Source organism: Schistocerca serialis, chromosome 9 (genome assembly GCF_023864345.2).
Source record: "Schistocerca serialis cubense isolate TAMUIC-IGC-003099 chromosome 9, iqSchSeri2.2, whole genome shotgun sequence".
Lineage (NCBI taxonomy): Eukaryota > Metazoa > Arthropoda > Insecta > Orthoptera > Acrididae > Schistocerca > Schistocerca serialis.
In genome coordinates this window covers 286,824,768-286,838,738 of record NC_064646.1, presented here as the reverse complement: position 1 = coordinate 286,838,738, position 13,971 = coordinate 286,824,768, and the positions used below count along the sequence as shown (strand labels likewise).

At 39.9% G+C, this 13,971-nt stretch overlaps 1 protein-coding gene across 1 annotated transcript in view; it reads right to left on the bottom strand.

Annotated features, from left to right (window-relative positions):
* Window positions 1-1,259: 1,259 nt before the first annotated feature.
* Window positions 1,260-13,971, bottom strand: part of LOC126419764 (uncharacterized) — a 148,662-nt gene continuing 135,950 nt past the window's right edge. Inside the window, exon 12 of the mRNA XM_050086939.1 lies at window positions 1,260-2,018. Within this exon, the coding sequence (XP_049942896.1) occupies window positions 1,807-2,018 (212 nt within the window). The 3' untranslated portion in view covers window positions 1,260-1,806. The remainder of the gene's footprint in view (window positions 2,019-13,971) is intronic.

The window sequence follows — 13,971 nt, the reverse complement described above, 5'->3', positions numbered from 1 at the left end:
TTTATCTATATCACAAGTAATGTAACACTAACCGAAGACGTAGCTGGGCGTAAATTTAAGTTCTGCTCCTGCTTCTAGTTTATACTACAAGTCAAAGTCGGATCAGCCAAACGTAATGCACGAAAAAACACACCTTACTAAGTTAAAGGAAGTTACTAAACACTAGTCTACACATTAAAATATACAAGCAAACACACTTCTTGACGAAGTATGTGAAAACAAAAACTAAACTAAATATTGCATACAAAACAGAATCTGCTACCGCTCCAGGTGCCACCCCTCAGCTCCACGACAGCCACTACACTTTTGACAAATGATCTTTTTCCAACTTTCGGACCTAATCCCTGAAAGGCCCAACTTTGTCTAATGTTTTCTTGTCTGTTAACATATAAAAGAATTTCTGGTTCCAAATCCTGGTGTGCGTCACCATAAATTCACACCTATCTACTGTCAAACAGTGAGATTACATTAAGAATGTTTACATTTGATTGTTGTTACATTTTTGTGTGTCCTTTCTTTTGTGAGATATAAACTACATTTATTGTTTCACCTGACTGCTATATAATCTACCCAGAATTGAATGAAGTTCATAGCTACATATGCTAGTGTCCAGTTTATTCGAAGACTGGCAATGATTGTGCATTGGGTATTGGTCATAGCGATAATTTCACACTTGTCGATAATTTACTTGATTTATATAAGTTGGCATGTCTATGTGAACCTATGTAGATAGGCATGTATGTTTGTCAGTTGATTTGGGGGAGGGAGCTAAACAGCGAGGTCATCGGTCCCATCGGATTAGGGAACAATGTGGAAGTCAGCTGTGCCCTTTCAAAGGAACCATCTCTGAATTTGACTGAAGCGTTTTATGGAAATTGTGGAAAACCTAAATCAGGATGGTTGGGATGCAGGTTTGAACCACAATCCTCTGGAATGCGAGTCCAGTGTGCTAACCACTGCACCATCCCTTGGTGGCATGTATGTGTAACTTATGTAATTGACAGTTACTGGAAAATTGCACAAAGCTGTCCACAACCTGAAAGTTAGCTTGATCATTACAGAGCTTTACTGAGTACGGTCCTACTGGAACAGATATGCACTTGTGATCCTACAATCTGTAGTCTCAGGCACTCTGCTATATGGTGAGTAGCAACTTTCCTTTTCACACTATTGTAAGTCGTTTGTTAAGTAATCAAAGGTCTGAAGCTGTTTACTCAATACTTAAGTTCAAAATTTCAAACAAAATAATTTCAAGAAAATAAGTTGTTAAAAGAGTATATTTTTTATAACTTACATAGAACTGTGTAAAACATTTAATACATTTAAGACATTCAAGTGATAGAAGCAGTCAAAAGAGCCCTGTCTCACTATTATCTTACACTATCTACAAACACTGAGATGCCTGAGTTGCAGAATACGCTTCATTGTAATTTTATCAGTTACTGGTGCAACCAGTCTTCACTGCTCTGGTGCAACCCTAACTGTAGTTCCGTATCTCAGAACCAGTCTTCATTGCTCTGATCCATATTGACAACCCTTACTATAGTTCAGTATCCCAGAGTACAGTGATTCATATTGGAACTGATATTATTTGTTGTCTGAGAAAATCTAGAATACAGTTTATCTTCAGAGTTAAAAAAACTGCAGGAACATTTCCACTTACTCTGTACAGGCATATTATATGTAAATCTCCCTCTCCCCTCCATTTCCACTGACGTCCCCTCCCCTCCATTTCCATTGACGTCTTCAATACCTCTTGTGTACCACACATAAGCACTAACTGTACAATATAATGTCACATTTGTACTAAAACTGGTCTTCTCTTGAAAGAGTGCTTCTCATCTCCTTTAACCGTAGCCCACCTAATGACTTGATTCTTGGTATTCTGGACACTGCGTAGGCACCGACTGCTGGTTGTGGTTGCTTTTCACCTTCCTTCGCGTGTCCATTCTGCTCTTGTTGTGACGATGAACTGCTGTTGATCGGTGTGCTTGATCGGACTTCTGCAGGTGAAATACCTGTAATGCAGATATGGTTAAGCTATATTAAATCCACAGATTTTGAAAATGTGAAAGAATCAATATTTTTAACAGTACAATTTCCATAAAGGAGCTTGATAGACATTTTGTGATGTAGAAAACACGTTATAAAATGCTATTTACATTTTTATACAAAAATGAAACATTTACCAAGAAACAGTCACCAGATACGGATGTAACTTTACTTTTTTGTATACAGTATACACATGACAAAAACACCTCGCAATTTGACTTCCCGCCTCCCTTCTGCGCAATTATTAGGGTGGGAACAAATAGGGAGACTACGCTGTGTTGAGCTGGCTAGAGTACCGAAGTGGCCTTGTTGTGTTAGTGAGACATGCTCCTTAGCTACAGATTTTCAGAGTGCCTGTGCAAGGACTACAAAAATGACCCATTCCACTGCATATCCATATCAAATGACAGTGGCTACTTTAGTCACTAGTCTATCTGTCAGTGGCAGTTCAACAACCAGGAGTTTCCACTGTTTGTAGGTGGCTGGTTTTCATATCTGATGACTTTGTTGCCGATTTTGCGCTCAGAATTCCCACAATCTACATTTACATAGTTACTCTGCAATTTGCAATTAAGTGCCTGGCAGAGACTTCATCGAACCACCTTCAAGTTACTAACGGCGTGTGGAAAATAACAAACACTTAAATCTTTCCATGTAAACTCCGATTTCCTTTATTTTATTATGATGATCATTTCTCCCTACATAGGCAGGTACATTTCTCCCTACATAGGCGGGTACCAACAGAATATTGTCACACCCTGAGGAGAAAGTTGGTGATTGAAATCTCATGAGACGATCCTGTAGCAGGGCAAAACACTCGTGTTTATGACTGGAAACGAGCTGCCCTTCTTTGAACCTTTTCGATTGCTCCTTCAATCCAATCTGATGTGGATCCCACACCACACAGCAACACTTCAGAAGAGGGCAGACAAGCATAGTGTAAGAACTCTCTTGTAGACCTGTTACATTTTCTAAGTGTTCTGCCAATAAATCACAGTCTTTAGTTTGCTTTCCACACAACATTATCTACATGATTATTTCAATTTAACTTACCTGTAATTGTAATCCCTGAGTATTTAGTTGAGAGATCAGTCTTTAGAATTGTGTTATTTATTTTGCAACTGAAATTCAGTGGATTCTCTTTGTGCTCCAGTGGATGACTTCACACCTTTCAGGCTTTAGAGTCAACCGTCACTTTTTGCACCATACAGATATCTTGTCAAAAGCATTTTGCAAATGGTTTTGAATCATCTGATGATTGTCTCCTAAATCATTTATATAGATCAGGAACAACTTTCTTGGGGAACATGGGTATTACTTCTGTTTTACTTAATGACTTGCTGTCAATTATTACAAACTATGACCTTTCTGACAGGAAATCACAAATCCAGTCACACAACTGAGACAACTCTCCACTGGCACACACAATTTGATTAGAAGTCGCTTGTGAGGAATTGTGTCAAAAGTGTTCTGGAAATCTATAACTATTGTGTCAGTATGACGTCACCTGTCGATAGCACTCATTAGTTAGTGAGAATAAAGCTGTGTTTCACAAAAACAATATTTTCTGACTCCATGTTGGCAATTTGTCAACAAATCATTTTCTTCGAAGTGATTCATAATATTCGAGCACAGTATATGTTCCAAAATCCCACTGAAAATTGATGTTAGTGAGATGGGTCTGTAATTCAACGGATTACTCCTATTTCCTTTCTTGGTATTGGTGTGACTTGTGCAACTTTCCAGTCTTTGGGTACAGATCTTTGGCTCTGAACACTATGGGGCTTAACATCTGAGGTCATCAGTCCCCTAGAACTTAGGACTACTTAAACCTAACTAACCTAAGGACATCACACACATCCATGCCCGAGGCAGGGTTCAAACCATAGTTGAACAAAAACAAAAACACAGCTGATAAACGCAATTTATTAGTGATATGCCTAGTTGTGACAATATTATCTGGGTAGAATCTGGTGAATAAAAATGAAAAAAAGAAGGAATTATATTACCACTACTGACGATTGATTTTACAGAAACACACCGGAAAATAAAATGATAGGCAGGAAGGCAGACACACAATTTTTTCTTGAAAGTAAATAACAAGGTGGTGACAAATATTATATTGCTGATTGTGTTATAAATCAGAGAGAGAGAGAGAGAGAGAGAGAGAGAGAGAGAGAGAGAGAGATTAATCATTACATAAAAGAGTCACTTACAATAGACAGTGATGTAAGTGCAGTCTAGCTGCGTATCATGACGGGCTGTAACATTATCATTTTGTCCTAAATATCAATAGGAGAAATAATTTTAGAGTGACTATTAATATAAATAAATTAAATTGGGCTATGTTTATGTGAAGTCAGCAAAAAGATTATTCGCAAGTAATCAACAGAGGGCGATGCTGGTTTATTATTACTTGTATTATTCCATCTCTCAGTAAAAATATACCTATTGCTTACCAATACCTAGTACCTTGGAGAAATGAAAGCAAAATTGTAATGGTAGTGAAGCACTTGACATCAGGGATTTACACATGAACACGGATAGTCAGGGTTGCCCCAAGTTTCCCTATTTCCAGACAGGTTTTAGCATTTTCCCTGACAAATTTTGAGATCTCAAGGGTGAATAAAGTTGGCAAAAAAATATGCAGGGACTTCTGTATTTCTAAATGTGTGAGTAAAACTATTAAGTACTAACATTGATGTAATGAACTGGTTTTTAGGTGGAGAAAGCAAGCCAAATGGTATATGTGTTTTACTAAGACCACAGATGTTATCTTATTTCAGTAACATGACAAAAGTACGCATTTCCTTTGAGTCGCAACACAAATTTAAAATATGTTCACTGATTTCAGACATAACTTCAGAAAAAAGTAGGCCTCTTGAAAGAAGTGTATAAGGCAGGAAAGAGTTGTGTAAACCAACACTATAGGTGACTGCCAATAAAATGTTGGTTCTACTATGTTCGTTATTGTCAGTCATTACCTACTGCATTATGTCTATTATTTCAGAGGTGCTGTGTGTCCATTTGCTTAGCTGAATGTAGAACTGACAGAATTTATGTATCTTATAATTTAACAGACAAAGTGTTGAAAACACAAACTGTTCCCCTTAGTTTTTCCGATCACAGTGCATTGTCAACCTGCATAAATTTAAACCACAACCTACCCAAAGAGTAAGAAGCCAGTGGAATCTAAATATATCGTTACTATCAGAAGATGACTTAGAAGATTCCCTAACCAGTGCTTGGGAAATTGTCTCCGTTCACTGAACAACTTTCCTACTGTTCTAGAATGGTGGACCCTACGGCAAAACCGAAGCTAAGGAAAGTTTTAATATCTTGTAGTACAGATAAGGTCAGAGAAAGCAAACAGACTATAGAATTCTACTATAGTGTTCTAAAGGACCTCTATGATCAGACAGATTCAGTTCCCACAAGATTAAAAGACATCAATCAAATAAAAGCAAAGTTAGTCAATTTGAACATAAGGAACTGGACGGACTTAATATAAAACCCAAAGCAAAGTCAGTCATTGAAGATGAGACTGTTGCATTGTACCATTTTATCAGACACATCAAGAATAGAACAAGCATTTTCATGGATGAACTTCAAATCGATAATGGTACCAAACCACCACCCAGAAGGGAATAATTAAAGAAATCTCAGTGTACTATGAATGCATGTATGCATCAGAAAAAACAAACATAGAAATATGATGAGCTCTTTGGTGCATATCTCCCATGAATATCGCAAGATTGAAAACACTTCTCACGAGCAGCTCCCCCACTAGGAAATCTCCAGGACCTGACGGACTGCCCACTGAATTATATAAACGTTTTTGGACCCCAAGCGGAGAAAAGTTCACCGAATTGTCAATGAAGTCTTACGAGGAAAGCCAGTGCCTGCAGAGTTTATAGCTCGAGTAACTAATAAGTGCTTTATGTCATGCACCGCTGACATCATAGGCCAACAGCAGACTTTTGCTTTTAGAAGGAGAATTTTACAAACTGCAGCTTTGTACCGCAATGCCATTGTGCTAACACAGACAAGTAACATAAAATGTGGACTGCTTTCCATAGACTTCCATAAGGCATTTGATCAAATTAATCACAAATACCTGATAGAGACAATGCGCTGAATGGGCTTCCTGCCAAAAACCATCAACATCATCAAGAAAATGGCAATGGGTGTTACTGCACAAAGCTCTATTAACTGTCAACTGACAAAACAAACTGAAATAAAAAGGGGTGTTACCCAAGGAAGCCCCTTATCCATGCTTCTGTATGTTATATCACTGGAACCTTTCCTGAGGCAGCTACAGCACAGACTAACAGACATTACTGTTCAAGGAGCGAAGACCATGGTAGGTGTCTAGGCAGGCGATATATGCTTAATCGTCAGAGACCATGCAGATGTGATACAATTAGATGATTCTTGCAAAATGTTGCTCCGCATTAGGTGCAAAGGTAAATGAAAACAAAAATAAATTTCTAAATATAAAGGGACTTGCTAACTTGTTAATTGAGTGGGCGAACCATGTCAGTGAATATAAGGCATTGACAACTTACATTTTACGAATGAAAGCAAGAAATTGGCGGGAGCTGGCAAGAAAAATAAAGGGAGCTTTGACTGAAAACTGTCAATGTAGCATAGGCCAGTTCCAGAGAAAACAGTTTATCAACACGTATACTTTACCGAAGGTCTACTACATAGCACAGGTTCTTCCCATTCCATCATTGATGGTGACGACAATCATCTCCACCTTAGCAAAGTTTTTATGGAAATGGGAACTGTTTTGAGTGAAGGCAACTGTGTTAGATCCAAGCAATGGAGGAATGGGACTAAACAACATCAAGTCTAAAGTGATGGCACTGTACGTCAAACAAACATGGAGCATAATGTGTAACAATGTGGGATGCATTACAGCAAAACTATACAACATTGTCAGGCCAGAAAGTGTAGAGCCACTGATAAATACACAAAAAAAGTTTTAAACGAAAACATATTAGGTATTTTTACCTTGAATAAAGCAACATCAGCAAAAAGATTTTAAAATCCAAAAAATTAGAGAAAATGAGATTTTAGCGGAAAAAAGGAAACATGAAATGAAAAATTACATAGCAACTAAAGATACTGGAATAGCATGGAATGTAGTCTGGAAAAACATCAGTAGTGGTTTTCTTTCGTCTGACGTGAGAACAGCGTGGTACAAGGTAGTCAGTAACACCTTCAACACTAATGAGCATCTCTTTGCCTTTGGTTTACGTGACACTAACCTCTGCAGTAAATGCAATCTTGCTGATGCTGTGCCACATCAGTGCATCTGTAGAGAGGGCGATCAACTGATATATATATAATAGAGGGAAACATTCCACGTGGGAAAAATATATCTAAAAACAAAGATGATGAGACTTACCAAACAAAAGCGCTGGCAGGTCGACAGACACACAACCTGTCCCATGCACCCACCCACCACCACCTAATCCAGTCCTGTAACCCGGAAGGCGTACACGATCAAAGGCAGAGCAACGTGTGAAAGCACCCACGTGATTTACCAACTGACCTGCCTACACTGTGAAGCCTTCTATGTGGGAATGACCAGCAACAAACTGTCCATTCGCATGAATGGACACAGGCAGGCAGTGTTTGTTGGTAATGAGGATCACCCTGTGGCTAAACATGTCTTGGTGCACGGCCAGCACATCTTGGCACAGTGTTACACCGTCCGGGTTATCTGCATACTTCCCACAACACCAACCTGTCAGAACTCCGGAGATGGGAACTTGCCCTTCAGCATATCCTCTCTTCTCGCTATCCGCCAGGCCTCATCTCTGCTAATTTCTAATTTCAATTTGCCGCCGCTCATACCTCACCTGTCTTTCAACAACATCTTTGCCTCTGTACTTCCGCCTCGACTGACATCTCTGCCCAAACTCTTTGCCTTTACAAATGTCTGTGTGTGTGTGTGTGTGTGTGTGTGTGTGTGTGTGTGTGTGTGTGTGCGCGCGAGCGCGAGTGTATACCTGTCCTTTTTTCCCCCTAAGGTAAGTCTTTCTGCTCCCGGGATTGGAATGACTCCTTACTCTCTCCCTTAAAACCCACATCCTTTCGTCTTTCCCTCTCCTTCCCTCTTTCCTGACGAAGCAACCGTTTGTTGCGAAAGCTCGAATTTTGTGTGTCTATCGACCTGCCAGCGCTTTTGTTTGGTAAGTCACATCATCTAAAAATTATATATAAAAACAAAGATGAGGTGACTTACCGAACGAAAGCGCTGGCAGGTCGATAGACACACAAACAAACACAAACATACACACAAAATTCAAGCTTTCGCAACAAACTGTTGCCTCATCAGGAAAGAGGGAGGTTTGTCTTTAAATATGTCTGCTTGTGTCTGTATGTGTGGATGGATATGTGTGTGTGTGTGTGCGCGAGTGTATACCTGTCCTTTTTTCCCCAAGGTAAGTCTTTCCGCTCCCGGGATTGGAATGACTCCTTACCCTCTCCCTTAAAACCCACTTCCTTTCGTCTTTCCCCCTCCTTCCCTCTTTCCTGATGAGGCAACAGTTTGTTGCGAAAGCTTGAATTTTGTGTGTATGTTTGTGTGTCTATCGACCTGCCAGCGCTTTCGTTCGGTAAGTCACCTCATCTTTGTTTAAGTGCTGGCAGGTCGACAGACACACAAACGAACACAAACATACACACAAAATTCAAGCTTTCGCAACAAACTGTTGCCTCATCAGGAAAGAGGGGAAAGACGAAAGGATGTGGGTTTTAAGGGAGAGGGTAAGGAGTCATTCCAATCCCGGGAGCGGAAAGACTTACCTTAGGGGGAAAAAATGACGGGTATACACTCGCACACACACACACATATACAGACACAAGCAGACAACTGCTGTGTCTGTATGTGTGTGTGTGTGTGTGTGTGTGTGTGTGTGTGTGTGTGTGTGTGTGTGGGCGCGCGCGAGTGTATACCCGTCCTTTTTTCCCCCCTACGGTAAGTCTTTCCGCTCCCGGGATTGGAATGACTCCTTACCCTCTCCCTTAAAACCCACATCCTTTCGTCTTTCCCTCTCCTTCCTTCTTTCCTGATGAGGCAACGGTTTGTTGCGAAATCTTGAATTTTGTGTGTATGTTTGTGTGTCTGTCGACCTGCCAGCACTTTCATTTGGTAAGTCACATCATCTTTGTTTTTAGATATATTTTTCCTACGTGGAATGTTTCCCTCTATATATATATATATATATATATATATATATATATATATATAAAGCAGTGATTTGGTTAATGGCCAAATATACAAGTTACATTTTTAACAATATCAGAGTGATGAACATATTGAATAAAAGATTTATATGGAAAATGAGATCGAGAAAACACTTAAGTATCCCACCACAATAAGAAATATGGTACCATGCACTGAACTGTCTTCCAACAGAATTGGTGTAAGTTAGGTACCAGTAGATTCCTAATGGAGAGGGGAGGGTTGGGCCATGAAGCACTAGCAGTGCCACGGAGAGGCCTCTCTACTTCTGTGGCACGTTCTCGACCCTAACCTCCCCTACAAGTCACACATGAAAAATAAATCAGTAATACAGCAGATACAAGAATATGACGGCAAACATTTGGTGTCATAAAGGAAGATCTTCAACACACTCAGGATGCTGTTAGAAGGCTGAAACTGACAAAATTGACAAGGCAGTGAGGGACTTTGCGAAGTTGCTGTTCGGGACTGTTCTTCTGTCCCTGTAATTTACTCTGGGGGAGATTTAGGAACTTACAGGGATAGGCAAAATAATGTGAACAACTGTACTTATTTGGGATTGGTTCATTAATAAGGTGTTGGACCCTCATTTGCCCATTCGTCTTGGAGTACTGGCATAAAATGATTGCATAGTCTTCAGTGGAATGTTATGCCACTCTTCAGTCAGAGCCTCTTCTAACTTCTGTAGTGATGAGGGAGGCGGAAATCTGCTCTAGAGTCTGCACTCTAATACCGCCCACAAGGGTTTGATAATGTTCAAGTCCATGGACTGTGCTCGCCAGGGAAGACACTGCAGTTCAGTTGCACTCATACCGTAACTGTACTGTCCTGGCTGTGTGAATTTCTGCATTTTCGCCATGAAATATGGCGTCATTGTTGGGGAACAACATCTGAATCATAGAGTGCACTTGATCACCACATAATCGTTGGCTGTAAAACGGCCTGTGAGAGAAATGATGGAACCAGCAGATTACCATGATACGGCTGCCCACACCATTGAACTTCCACCTCCATGTTTAACCACTGGAATCAAGCAATCAGGATTTACGGTTTATTTTGGCATTCTCAAGACGTAAACCCTGCCTGATGTTGGAAATAATGAAAACGTTGACTCGTTGGACCATATGATATGTTTCCACTGATCAGCCATCCAGGATTTATGCTCCTGACACCACCGTCCAGAATTTATGCTCCTGGCACCTCATTTTGCACTTCTTTGCATTGGTTATCATCACCAATGGTTTCAGTACAGTACCTCATCCATGAATATTCACTTTATGGAGTTCTCAGCAGACAGTGTTGGTAGATAGGGGGTCTCGATTATGGCTATTGAGCTCTACAATCACTTTAGCCATCATAGTTTTGTGTTGTTTTGACACAATTTGTGTTAGTGTACAATGATCTCCATCATTTAGCTTTGATTTTCGCCCACTATTATGTTTACACGATAATGTCTTCCCATGTTTTGTGTAGGTTATCATGAATGTTGAAACAGTTGTTCTTGAAACATTCAATAAGTTTGCTGTGTTGGTTAATGATGCTCCATCTAATTGGGCCCCCACAATCTGCCCTCTTTGTAACTCTGCTAGGTCTTTCATTGCCCGTCAACCTCAGTCTCTGAATGCACATACAAAGTGTGCACTACTCGTAAACAACCTGCACTGATGCCTAGTCTGTACTGAGCACGCACAATCCAGTGCAGCACATGCCTTACCTGCATTGTTGACCATCAAACACAACTGTCTCATAACTACCACTGTTCACATTATTTTGACTATCCCCTGTACATCAAGGATTCACTGAATGGTTAAGTTTGGTTTGGGAAGTGATGAAGAGGAAACTCAGGCTGCAGAAGAAGAAAATGTGAATGCTGAACTGCCATCAGCTGACGGTGACAGTGAAGATGCTAAATGTGTGCTACTGCTAAAGACTAAATATCATTCCTCATTCTATGAATAGTGTAATTTATGACTGCAGTTAGCTGTCACCTTACTAATGTCATTTCATTATAAGCTAGTCATTTTTGTTACTGTTTTTGTGGAGAAAAAAAATAAAAAAAGAATTAGTAATGTGTTTGCCTACCACGCAGTGGGCCCAGGTTTGATTCGTGGTCGGGTAGGAGATTTTCTCTGCTTGTGGACTGGGTGTTGTGTTGTCCTCATTTCATTTGACAGGTACTGTGTGATGTTTCTTTCTAGAAATATATGAGTACATATTGTACAAACCACCAGTGACTGCCGCCATTTCCTTCTTCTTATCAAACATACTTTCTAAGTAAGAACTACTTTCAAAGTGCCAAAATGTACTAGAATAAATGAAATGTCTATAAAATGCTGCACTGTCCAATGTACAGTCGCAATTCCTGAAATCCATGGATTCCTGGTCCATGGATAAACCATGAAAATCCACCGTATTACACTACACGCAAACAGACCCGGCCTGCGGGCAGATCGGTGAGACTAGATCCGACGGCAGGACCTGCACATAGTGGTAAATGAGGGGCTTCAGATTGGCAGGCCTGATCCGTTAAGAGGTACCTGCACAAATAGCCTGTGGTTTTGGCCCGTCGCTGAAGTCCACTCGTGTGGCTAGCTATTCCAGTGTCACAGACACCACGTTGATGAAATGAGACCACAGTGATCGATCCATGTAACAGATAACTTGGGCGAATACTCCGAGAATCAATACTAATGAGGATAGGTAACAACTCACCGAGAAGATGATCACTGAGCTGCAGATGGGCACGTAGGAAAATCACACTCTCACAACTAAATTTTTGGCCGCTGGATACTGCACCAACAGTCTTTGAGGATCAGATCCAAACAAACCACTCCTCACGCCTCCCTGCCTCTCACTGCTAGTTGCTAGGCTACACGCAAGAGGTGGTTGCAGCACTGAGTGCAAGCTGAGGGGAATGGTAGGAAGGGGAGAAGCAGTATATAAATTTTAATTAGTTGAAACTATAACGGATGTTATTTACCTGTAATTTTAAGTCTGACAATGTACTTTCAACTGTGTAAGATAGAGTGTATATGTGGACAAGAAAAATAAATTCCTGGATTTTGCCCCAGATTTCCTGGTTAAAAATACACTCCCCCTCCCTCCTGAGTGAAAATACACTGTACCACGGGTGAAAGTACATTATATCTCTTTAAGTGACAATATACATTCCCTGTGAGCTGCAGAACTTATCAATCTTTTGAATGGTAAAAGGTTTTATACAACAGCACAGAATTCCCCACATTTTACGACAAATCTTTGATGCGCACCAACATTTACGCTAAATTTTTAACATTATGAAAGTATTAATATGAAATCAACCAAATACAGCATGGTCGCTTCTGAACCACTGAAATCGAGTTTGCGCTGTGACATGCGTTTTTGCCAACCAATTACAGCTCATGTCGCGTGATCTCACCAGCCAAAGACAGCATACATTAAGAGTATAGGACAGGTGTTGTAGCCAGCCCATAGCAACATTACTGTTCATTAACACACAACTATAAAAAATTCATGGTTTAAATTAATATAAATACAATATCCTGTAGTTACAAGAGACGCTAAGCCTTCACACATAGTATCGGATATATATATATATATATATCCGATATATATATATATATATATATATATATATATATCCGATACTATGTGTGAAGGCTTAGCGTCTCTTGTAACTACAGAATATTGTATTTATATTAATTTAGGATATATATATATATGGTGGATGGATATGTGCGTGTGTGCGAGTGTATACCTGTCCTTTTTTCCCCCTAAGGTAAGTCTTTCCGCTCCCGGGATTGGAATGACTCCTTACCCTCTCCCTTAAAACCCACTTCCTTTCGTCTTCCCCTCTCCTTCCCTCTTTCCTGATGAGGCAACAGTTTGTTGCGAAAGCTTGAATTTTGTGTGTATGTTTGTGTGTCTATCGACCTGCCAGCACTTTTGTTCGGTAAGTCACCTCATCTTTGTTTTTATATATATATATATATATATATATATATATATATATATATATATATATATATATATATATATATATATATATATATATATATATATATATATATATATATATATGAAAGCGCTGGCAGGTCGATAGAAACACAAACAGACACATACATACACACGAAATTCAAGCTTTCGCAACAAACTGTTGCCTCATCATGAAAGAGGGAAGGAGGGGGAAAGACGAAAGGATGTGGGTTTTGAGGGAGAGGGTAAGGAGTCATTCCAATCTCAGGAGCGGAAAGACTTACCTTAGGGGGAAAAAAGGACGGGTATACACTTGCACACACACACACACACACACACACACACACACACACACACAGACACAAGCAGACAAATTTAAAGACAAACTCTATATATATAAAATAGAGGGAAACATTCCACGCGGGAAAAATATATTTAAAAACAAAGATGATGTGACTTACCATACGAAAGCGCTGGCAGGTCGATAGAAACACAGACAGACACATACATACACACAAAATTCAAGCTTTCGCAACAAACTGTTGCCTCATCAGGAAAGAGGGAAGGAGAGGGAAAGATGAAAGGATGTGGGTTTTAAGGGAGAGGGTAAGGAGTCATTCCAATCCCGGGAGCAGAAAGACTTACCTTAGGGGGAAAAAAGGACGGGTATACACTCTCGCGCA